The 11298-nt window shown below is 50.8% G+C and overlaps 1 protein-coding gene across 1 annotated transcript in view; it reads right to left on the reverse strand.

Annotated features, from left to right (window-relative positions):
• Prkd2 (protein kinase D2) overlaps positions 1 to 10503 on the reverse strand; it is a 29831-nt gene extending 19328 nt beyond the window's left edge. The window contains exons 1-7 of the mRNA XM_048431670.3: positions 9573 to 10503; positions 7165 to 7303; positions 5642 to 5773; positions 4700 to 4854; positions 4372 to 4597; positions 2837 to 2914; positions 2160 to 2313 (exon numbers count right to left, since the gene is read on the reverse strand). Of these exons, the coding sequence (XP_048287627.1) occupies positions 2160 to 2313; positions 2837 to 2914; positions 4372 to 4597; positions 4700 to 4854; positions 5642 to 5773; positions 7165 to 7303; positions 9573 to 9815 (1127 nt within the window). The 5' untranslated portion in view covers positions 9816 to 10503. The remainder of the gene's footprint in view (positions 1 to 2159; positions 2314 to 2836; positions 2915 to 4371; positions 4598 to 4699; positions 4855 to 5641; positions 5774 to 7164; positions 7304 to 9572) is intronic.
• Between the last annotated feature and the right edge of the window lie 795 nt (positions 10504 to 11298).

An 11298-nucleotide genomic window follows, 5' to 3' on the forward strand; every position in this document is an offset into this window, starting at 1 on the left:
CTGGGGCCACAGGGACATCTTTGAGCAGTCATGTGAAAATGCTGTTTCTTTCCCTACTGAGATTTTAGATTTTCATAGCAAAGGGACTCTCACTTTTTTCATTAAAAAAAAAATATTTTCGGTGTTTATGTAAATGTATGATGTGCGTGGGTGTGCCTCAGGGCAGAGGAGAGTGTCAGTCGGAGCTACAGTTACGGTCATTGTAAGCCTCTTGACATGGGTGTGCAATGAGGACATTGAGAAACACCCCATCTACAGAAGGAAGTAAACTACAGGATACAGCAAAGGTGCTAGAGATGCAGCGGCCATGTCATGAGAATAAAAGACGGCAGACCCCCAAAGATAGCACTGCTTGGAGGAGTGCATGGAATAAGGTGAAGAGGAAGAACCCAAAAACACTGCTAGACAGCATAAAGGAAGACTGTGGAACCGTGGGCATAACAATAACACAAGCATCTAGGACTGCCCAGGATAGGAACAACTGGAGAACCGCCCCCGGGCTGCCCATGCATGCTTAGCGGTGCCGGGCATGGATGATGATGACGATGATGATGGCGATGATGATGGCAACGATGACACAGGAGCTGGGAACCGAACCCAGGTCCTCTGCAAGAGCAACAAGAGCTCTTAATCACTAAGTCACTCTTCAGCCCCTCCCCCCACTAAGGATTCTTTTAACTTGTTATATTATTTTGTGGGGGGGGGGTCTGAAGGACAATTCTGTGAAGTCTATTTCCTCCTCACACCTTTATGTGGCATACAGGGATTACGTATCTTTACCCACTGAGCCAACTTGCTAACCTGGCTGTTTTGTTTGTTTAGGTTTTTTGTTTTGTTTAGATTTATTTGTTTTAGTAGGGCATAGTGGTACATGTTTTTATTCCCAGTACTTGGAAGGTGAACCTCTTGAGTTCAAGGCCAGCCTGGACTACAGTGCAAGTTCTAGAACAACCAAGGCTATACACAAAAAGTCTAACCTAAAAAACAAATAAACAAAAAATCTTTTATGTTATGTATATGAGTGTTTTGTTTGCACAGCGTGGTACCTGAAAGAGCTAGAAAAGTGTGTCAGAGCCCTTGAAACAGCAGTTACAGATGGTGGCCACAGGGATGCTAGGAACTGCACCCAGCTGCTGAGCTACCTCTCCAGTCCCCGACTTTGCCTTCTGAGTTAGTTTGAGGAATCCTGAGCGAGTCCTGATCCTCCTACCCCAACCTTCTGTGTACTGGACTATAGGTGTACTCTACCACACTTTGTTCAAACAGTGCTGAGGGTCCTCCAGGACTTCCTGCCGGCCAGGCAAGCACTGTACACATCTGAGCCATGTGCCCAGGAGGAAGGTGACTCTTGAGAAAACCATCTTACAAAGCTAGCTATAGGTTTAGGCTTCTGGAGGCAGAGCGCGAGCCTACCATGCGAAAGGCCCTGGGTTCCAATCCCAATCCACAATATTCTGAAATCAGGCTGCCTATCAAATACCTAGCCTCTGTGTGTCTCCAGCCCCTAGAAGCTGGCACAGAGCCTGCCTTACAGAAGCTCTCCAGGAAGTACTAACTGGCATCTAGACTCTGATTTGGCAGCTCTGAAGGCCTGCCCCCCCTCTGACCACTGAGTTGTGTATTCGTCTCTGTTGCTGAGCCTGCATCTTTCTCGGATCCTAGCTCAAACAGGCACAGCTCTCTCTTTTCTACCTAACCTCGCAGGGGAGTGGATGAGATTTACAGTTTACCCGTGTTGTTTTTCTTTCAAATACTAACACGTTACCCTGCAACTTTAAAAAGAGAGAAAGCAAAACAAAATCTTTTCAATGATGAAGGAAGAAGCCAGGCAGTGGTGGTGCACACTTTTAGTCCCAGTGGGGTAAGAGGCAGGAGGATCTCTAAGTTTGAGGCTACCCTGGTCTATGAATGACTTCCAGGGCAGTCAGGGCTACACAGAGAGAAACCCTGTCTTGAACACCCCCCAAAACCAACACCCCCCAAAATATGAAATGCCTTTAAAAAAAAAAAAAAAAGGAAAGAAGCAAGAGAGAGAACCCAAAGATAAAAGGCTGGGGCTCAGAAATTGAGCCCCATACAATCATACACGAGTATCAGCCCATCTTAGAGACAGAAGCAGAGACTTGCGGTGAGGAAGCCTCCTCAAGAGTCCTGGGTACCTCTGGGCCTTGCCTCCCTCGCCTTCTTCTTCCTCGCTGGCATGGAGAGCATTCTCTGAATGGGAGCCTGGGATGACACCTGAGTCATCCAAGTCATCCGAGAGGGAGCTCTTGTCAGACTCACTGTAGTCGGCGGCCTCCTCCATGGGCACATCTGTGGGGACAGGGCCATGAGAAGAGTCTCCACCCAGTCCCACCCTGTCTCTCTTAGATGTTAAGAGTCTGTTGGGGAATATTACTTTCAGGTGTGTGACTTTTGTTTATGTTGCATATGTTTAACTCTGTGATTGCCTGCCTGAAACACTTGATGGTCTAATAAAGCGCTGAACGGTCAGTAACAAGGCAGGAGCAAGGACAGGAAGGGCTGGCTGGCAGAGAGGATAAACAGAAGGAGAAATCTGGAAAGGAGGAGACAAAGCAGGACATCAGGGGCCAGCCACCCAGCTACACAGCAAACCATGGAGAAAGAACTAAAGAAAGGTATACAGAATAGAGAAAGGTAAAAGCCTAGAGGCAAAAGGTAGACGGGATAATTTAAGAAAAGCTGGAAAGAAAGAAGCCAAGCTAAGGCCAAGCATCGATAACTAAGAAAAAGTCTCTGTGTGTTTACTTGGGAGCTGGGTGGCAGGCCCCTCAAAAAGAGTAAGATGTAAAATTACTCACAACAAGAATCTTACCTCCATTGATGAGAGCCTCCCCCAGACAGTCGTTAGGGACACGGGTAGCACATCGTTTGTGACAGTTAAACTTGCAGTCTGAGGAGACAGGGGATAAAGGGATGAACAGGAAAGCTGAGGTGGTCAGCATCTAATTCCTGGCGATCCTCCTGCCTCAGCCTCAACAGTGCTAGAGGTTTTCACTGTAAAGATTGGGGAGATGGTTCTACAGGTAAGAGCCGCAAGTACATATTTTTATTGTTGTTGATGTTGCTGTTTGGAGACGGGGTCTCCTGTGTTCAGACTGGCCCAGAACCTTCTATGTAGCCAAGAACAATCGTCTCGTCTCCAACACCCAAGTGCTGCGTTTAGAAGCATGGGCCATTAGGTCTTTCTTCCAGATGTTTCTGTTGTTGTTTTGAAGATCTCTTGCAGGCCTGTTTGGCCAGGAACTGGCTAAGAAAGGAGGTAACTTAACTCCCAGGCTGATTACAAGCCTGTATGCCACCATCTGGCTCAAAGGTGCGGTACCAGAGCAGGACTGAAGTGGTGCACGCCTTTAATCCCAGCACTTGTGAAGCAGAGGCAAGCAGATCTCTGTGAGTTCAAGGCCGGCCTGGTCTACAAAGCAAGTTCCAGGACAGCCAGGACTGTTACACATGAATTCCCTGTCTCGAAAAACCAAAAAAAAAAGGGGCTGGAGAGATGGCTCAGTGGTTAAGAGCATTGCCTGCTCTTCCAAAGGTCCTGAGTTCAATTCCCAGCAACCACATGGTGGCTCACAACCATCTGGAATGAGGTCTGGTGCCCTCTTCTGGCCTGAAGGCATACACACAGACAGAATATTGTATACATAATAAATAAATAAATATTTTTAAAAAAAACCAAAAAAAAAAAAAAAAGAAAAAGGTGGGAGGAATACCATGCAAAAAAAAGAAAAAGGTGGGAGGAATATCATGAAGGATGGAACCCGGGTCTCTGGTATGTTAGTGGGTACTCTACTCTGTGAGCTGCATCTCCAGCCTTCTCACAGCATTTCATGTAGTTCAGGTTGGCCTCAAACTATGTAGCCAAGGCTAGTCAAACTCCTGGCCCTTCTGTCTCTACATCTCAAGTGCTGGGTGGGATTACAGGTGTCTAATTCCAGATAATTCCAGAAGTCATGAATACATATTCGTATATATATTTGGTTTTACAAGACAAGGTCTCTCTGTGTAACAGCCCTGGCTGTCTTGGAATTCACTTTGTAGACCAGGCTGGCCTCACAGAGATCTGCCTACCTCTACCCCTCCCCATTTGCTGGGATTAAAGGTATGCACCACCATGGCTAGCTCCAGAAGTCTTGAATCTCTGCTCCTAAGCTTCCCAGATTTTCAGATTCTTGGGTTTTATAGTGAGAATTCTATCCTGTTCTAGGAATCTAGATTTCCAAGAGTTTAAGGTTCTGAACTCCAGAGACCTCCAGGATGGCCTGGATTCAGAACATAGATCCGAGATTCTGTGCTCCTTTGGGGGGCATTTTCAGACCCACAGTCTTCCCAGTTGGTCCCACTGACCTTTGCACTGCAGGCCCTGGCGGAACAGACCCTTGAGCAGCTTCTTGCATGCCTGGCAAACTGTGGGTCGTGTGTAGCTGTGTATAAGGAAGGTGTGTGGCACCTTGACCTTGGACATCAGCATCTTGTCCAGCTCAATGGGACGGCCTGTGTAGAAGGAAGAGGAAGAGGAGGAGGACGACGACGAGGGTGGTCGGCGAGGAAGGAGGTCTGTGGTGCTACGGTTCTACCCAGCAGCGAGGGTGGAAGGAATGGATGAGTGAGTTAGCATTTGCCTGGCTCCATCAACCCCCAGACTCCAACCCATCCCCACTCTCCAGCCCCTCACCAGCTCCTCTGCGGTGCAGGGTAGGGATTCAGAGCTGCCGAGGCGCACAGAATGTCCACTGGCCAGAGACGTAGATGACAGGCGGCGCTTGCGAGCACCGCTGCAGTTGTTAGGAATGCTGAAGGCACAGCGTTTGTGGTAATTCAGCCCGCAGCCTGTAGAGGGCGCAAGACCATCAGAGCCAAAACCTGTACTCACTAACTAGGCACGACCCCCACCTAAAGAAGCAGCCTTGTGCGTCAAGCACACAGGTGAGAAACCCCAAGATTCAGTAATGCAGGTACTTTGTGTACTGGATTCAAGTCCACATCCTGTTGATGAATACGCCTGATTTTCAATAGACCCAAAGCTCTAAAGAGCTGTAAAGATTCCCAAGCCTGTAAAATTCAGCCTGTAGTGCCTGTGATCCCACAGACAGGCTGCCCTGAGGACTGTAGAGCTGCCTGGTCAGCCTCGAGGTCCTACAGGCCAGTTCCTCCAGATAAATCATTATTATTTCTCTCCTTCGGATCTATTTCTTTGCTTGACTGACACGCGCTCACGCTTCCATCACCACACCTCGAGATCTGAGCGGTTAGAGCATTTGTGACCCGTTTCAGCCCCTAAACCCCATGCATGGTGTGCAACAGACACCCATGCACATAACATAAACATAAGTTAAAAATCTCCCCAAGTGCTTACTTTGGAAGTGCTTTCTACGCTGAACTCAGACCCCTTTACTTCAATTATCACCCATTCCAGAGCCGGGGGGGCCCATATTCCCCAAACTTAGCCCTAGAGCCTTAACCCTAACCCACTAATCCCACCCCCTGGGCTCCGCCTACAGACTTGTATCCCACCGAAGTTCTCTCTGAGAGCTTACCTCACCTACCATCTAAGCTCCACCCCTTGACCGCAGCCTTCCCAACCTTCCCGGCTCTGCCCAGTCCCTTTGCCCCTCACCATCACACTTGAGGCCCTGGCGCACAAGACCAAAAAGCATCTCCCCGCAGTGGTCGCAGAAGGCAGGAGCTCGGTATGAGTGCACAGTAAGAGCATGTGGACGGATCTGAAAGTCCTCGAAGGTGGCCGAGGCTGTGGGCAGCAAGGAGGGACACACGCTTGAGCCAAGAGAGTGGATGCCTGGTCTACAGAGTGAGTTCTAGGACAGCCAGCGATACACAGAGAAACTCGATCTTGAAAAACAAAAACAAATCCCATCTCCCCACTGGGCAAAAAAATCTACATGCCTCCTGATAGGAAGGAGTTAGTGGGGAGTTGTTTAATGGGCAGAACACATATTTTTTGCAATATTAAAACAGTTCTGGGTGTTGGGCGGTGGCACATGCCTTTAACCCCAGCACGCAGAGGCAAAGCAGGCAGATCTCTGTGAGTTTGAGGCCAGCCTGGCCTACATAGTGAGTTCCAGGTCATAGTGAGACCCTGCCTCGAAAAAAACAAATAAAATAAATAAATAGAATAGAATAAAACAGCCCCGGAGCCAGCAAAACAGCTCTGCAATTAAAAGGTGCTTGCTGCCAATCCCAATGACCTGAGTCCCGATATATGGGCACCATGTGTTGCATCAATTCCCAGAAGTTGTCCTACACACACACACACACACACACACACACTAAATGTAAAACAGTTTTGGTGGGCTGAGGGTATAGTTCACTGTTGTAGTGCGTGCCTCACATGTACAAGGCTTTAGGTTCAATCCCCAGAGGAGGGGCTAACTATCTAGGTCTGATGGTACACATCTTCACTTATTTATTTACTTATTTTTAAAAATTTGATGTGCATTGGTGTTTTGTCATGGGTGTCGGGTCCCCTGGAACTGGAGTTAAGACAGTTTTGAGTTGCCATGTGGATGCTCAGAATTGAGCCTGGGTCCTCCAGAAGAGCAGTCAGTGAACTTAACCACTGAGCTATCTCCCCAGCCCCCGGTACACATCTTTAATCTTAGTATTCCAGGGTGAGAAGCAAGAGGAGTTTTGTGAGTTCCAGGCCCATCCAGGGTGACATCATAAAATCTTATCTCAAATAAATAAGTAAACAAATAAAATTAGAGAATTGTTTTCCCCAACACTTCCAAGGGGCACATCTCTTGACGAGTCCTTCCCCCCTTTTAAGATTTGTTGACTTTATGTTTTTGCGGCATGGTGTTTTGCCAGCATGTATGCCTGTGCCTGTGGAGGTCAGAAGAGGGCGTCAGATCCCTTGGGACTGGAGCTGCTCTATAAGCGCTGGGACTCAAACCCCAGTGCACTGAAAAAGTAACAAGTATTCTTAACTACTGAGCCAACTGTCCAGTCCCAATGTCTCACTCTTAGCCCAAGATGGCCTGAAACGTGTGGCCCTTCTGTCTGTGCCTCGGGAATGTTGGGATCACAGGTGAGCTCCTTCACGCCCACCCTCAGCCACCTCTCCCAGAGGCCTGGCCCCGCGCCCGAGGCCCCGCCCCCGGGGTGACAACCTCTTCTCACCCGACAGAACCACTTCCACCAGGTCGCCCTCCTGGATGTCTGCAGCTGATCGCACCAGCTGCAGGAGGTTGGCCGATGTGGGATCATGTTTGAAGAGCAGGATCTTGTCGTACAGGCCGTAGAAGCCACACTCTGGGAACTAAGGGGAGGGGAAGGTGGCAACAGAAAAGCTCAGAGCAGATTGAAGCAGCGGCAGCCTTCTTGAACCCTCCAGAGGCAGAACCGGTTATTTCCCCCGGAAACCGAGACCCTACAGCCCACCGCTTCCTGCTTGGCCTCTCCCAACCCTAGTTCGAGCCAGTGGGGGTGGGGGTACGGGCACTGGCAAGAATCTGGTAGCAGGACTGTCAAAAGAAGGGCTGAGGGTAAAGGGGGGGGGCGTTAAAGGCTCCAGGAGCAGAATGGACACTTTCAATTTTCCAGAGCTGGTGGGGCACTGAGTGTTCACCCCCTTCTCTTTTGGCCACATCTCCACCCCTGCTTCCTTCCTGACTCTATTGTCCATTACCTGGCTCTTAGCCCAGCATTGGGGCAGAATGAACTAGAAAGGAGGGGGTGTCTTGGGAATTTTGAGTGGGGGGGTGCTTAAGATAGCTAGAGGTAAGGAGGCCTCCCCTCATCCCGTACTCTAAAGAGCCAGGTGTCCCGTCCCAGCTTGGGAGGGGGGGGCAGGAAATGAAACACCTAAAACAGAAAGTGAAACTGCCCAGGTGGGGCACAGGGAAGGAAGGCAGACAGGAAGGGGCCCTAAACAGCACCTGTACCCCAGGAAGAGCAGAAAACAAACTGGCTGGGCCTGAGAAGGGGAGGCTGGGGATCTGAACTCTCACACCAAGAATTTCATGCCAGGGAATTCAATGTACAGGAGCCCCAATCCTGCTTCCCATAAGTCCAGCTGATTTAGAAGTGGCAGTTGGGCTGTCTTGGGGAGTTGGTGGGCACAGCACCCCCATCTTCAACAGAAAAGCAGTACTGCCTTGACCCTCATAGTAGCTTAATCTAGTTAATCTAGTTTCTCTCTCTCTCTCTCTCTCTCTCTCTCTCTCTCTCTCTCTCTCTCTCTCTCTCTCTCTCTTTCTTTTTTCCCTTTGAGACTAGGGAATGGAGATGCCCTAGCCTGACTTAAAGCTCCTGATCCTCCTGCCTCTGCCTTCCCAGTGCTGGGGTTACAAAAGTGCCAGACCTGGAAGGCCTTTTTCTAAACTAGTTTCATCCCCTAGGGAAAATGGGGGAGGTGATCCTTTTCCTCCTGCTTCCCCAAAGCCCAAAGAATCCATTTCCAGGAGCCTGAGAAAAGCTAAGCCCGGATGTTTTGGATTCCGATGTGCTCTCATTTTGGAGCACACATTCTGGGTTCCAACTGTAGGTGTCCTGCTGTCAGTGTCATCTAGGATTCTTAGGGGACAGCAACATGATAAACTTAAGACTCTAATGTGTGGATGCCTTAGTATGAAAAGATTCAATATCCAGCTACTCAGAACTCAGAGGTTCTGACATCTTCACAATCAGGCACTTGAACTACACAAAAGCATCCCCCACCCCAGGATGAGGGGTGTAGGGTGGGGTGGAGATGGAACCCTCGGCTTTTGCTTGCTAGACAAGGGCTCTACCAGCCTGGGCATAACTTTTGTTTGTTTTTTGACACAGGGCTTCTCTGTGTAGCCCTGGCCGTCCTAGAACTCACTCTGTAGACCAGGCTGGCCTCAAACTCATAGATTCACCTGCCTCTGCCTCCTGGTGTGCGCCACTACCACCTGGCCTGGTTGTAACTTTTAATGTTCCTAGGATTTGGGCATCCAGTCTTACTGGTTCCCTCTTGCCATGACTCTTGGGAGGAACCCTGATATCTAAAGCTAAGAGTACCTACAGGGAAACTGATTAGAAGAGCAGATAGAGTCTGCAGAGCTTTTGGGGGGTGCCTTGCTCCTTCACACCCCATCTTAGGCCTGGGAAAGGGTAAAGATTGCACCCTGAGACCTTGCTTGCCCCTGGCAGCTTGTCCACACACCCACACCCACACATGTCACCCGATCACCATGGCCAGCATGGCTTCAGTTTCTACTGTTTCCAAAGAACAGAGGCCAAGAGTGAGACCATAAGGAGAGGTCCCCCTGATCCGGAGCTCCCACTTGCCCCTTCTCCCCCACTCCACACCTAGCAGGCCCCTCCCTTCCTTCCTGCCCGTTGCAGAAAACAACAACAAGCAGTAACACGCAATTTGGGGAGGCCTCTGAGGCACCCCACCCCTACCCGGGCCTCTCTCAAACCGGTGGTGGGGTGAGGACACAACTGGGGAGTAGTGCCCCTGCTCGGCTCAGTTACCTAGGAACCCTCTCTCCCCTCTCAATAAGCCCCAGGCCACAGCTGAAGTCTCCTCTCCTTCATGAGGAGAGCCCCTATGCCCTCACCTTCTGGTCCACGATAGAGCAGGCTAGTTGCTTCACATGAGCCAACTCTGAGGCGGCCGGCAACAGCACGAACTCTCGGGTCAATCCGATTTGGATGTGGAAGGAGACCCCCGAGCCTGGGGTCGGAATCTGAGGCAGCAGAGGTGGCGGCGACTGGAGCTCCAAGCCACCGGGGGGAGGAGGAGACCCGGGCCCAGGAGAGCCCGGGAGTCCGGCAGGATGGGAGGGGGCGGCGGCGGCCATGGGGGTCAGACCCGGACCTGCCGCCCGGAGCTCGCCGAGGAACCTGGGACCTAGATCCGAGAGCTCTCGTGCGGTAGTGGTAAGAACGCAAACATTTGAGAGAGAAATCTGTCAGGTTAAGAGACTGGAGGATGGCGGGTTCCTGGGCAATGAGAGAAAAGGAATCTAGTGGGTCAAACGCCGGGAGTCAAGGGAGCACAGTACAGAAAGAAAAGCAATGGTTTGAAGGAGGGAACCCAGATATTGGAAGATGGCAAGAAACAAAAAAAGAAAATCGGATAGAGCAGGGTCTCTAGAATCAAAAGACCCCCCCCCATCCAAGGCCCCTGGGAGAGAGAAGATTGAGAGCGGAGCAGGGGGATCCCAGGATCCAGTAGGTTTGACGGTAGGCTCAAACTCAGAGCGGGTCTGAGGATGCCTTGTGAGTAGAAAGCAGTCTTTGGTCAGGGACCTAGTAGGTCATAGGGACCCGATTGGCCCAGGGATGGGGAGAGAGGGGGTCCCCAGGGCCAGGGCTAAAAGAAGAGAATCTCACAGGTCGCGAAAATTGGAGAAAAGTTGGGTCAGGGGCGGCGGAGAAGGGCCATTACCGGAGGCGGGGCGGGTGGGGGGCAAGGGAGGGTCGCACAGCGCGGTGGCTCTTTTTTTCCCCCTTCAAAGTTTAAGTCGGCAGCAGCGGCCCAGAAGGAAGTCTCCGCAACGATGGCGCAGCCAGCCAATCAGCACGGGGCTCCGTAACGTCACAGGGCGGAGCCTTTATCTAGGGGCCTGGGGCGGAAGGGGAAGGCGGGACCCTGTACCAGGGAGTTTGGGGGGTGGGGAGGAGTGGTATCTGGTGGCTGGGGTGGGAGGAGGGCGGAAGGGTCAGTGCTTTCTCGGCACTTTTCTCCAGTCTGAAAAGCTGACTTTTCGCTGCAGTCCACCGAGGCGGGCGGGAGAGGCAGCGCTTGGTCGTTGAAAGAGGGAGCTGTCAGGCTGACCGGCATCCGGCGCCCACCCCAGGGAAAGGGTCGGAAAGCGGTGTCAAGTCCTGTGGCTTTCCTGTTCTTGTTCCTATTCCCCTCACCCCAAGTCCCAACAATACACCCAGCACACAGGTGGGAGACTGAAACACGGGAGAGCTTAAGCCTCAGGTCTGTCTTCAGTGAGTTGAGATGGGTACAGAGCCTGAAACCACAACCAAGGTGACATGCCAAAGGTCAAAACTACTTCATAGACCTCTCATGAGACCTAACCTACATCTTCCTGGCTGTGTGACTTGAAGTATGGGCTTCACCACTGTGAACCTTAGTTTCCCTGTCATGAGGCTGTATTCCAGAGATGGAACACAGGTGCCTGGAACACAGCTAAGGTAGAGTTGATGTGGCTGCCCTTAAATTTTGCAGAGAAAAAAGGAGACACCAAAGTCACTCAGGGGTTTCTGGCTGATTGTGTTAAGGGAAACATCCAGCATCTGGAAATGAGATGGCTCAGTGGGTAAAGG

Source organism: Myodes glareolus, chromosome 1 (assembly GCF_982192425.1).
Source record: "Myodes glareolus chromosome 1, mMyoGla1.1, whole genome shotgun sequence".
Classification (NCBI taxonomy): Eukaryota; Metazoa; Chordata; class Mammalia; order Rodentia; family Cricetidae; genus Myodes; species Myodes glareolus.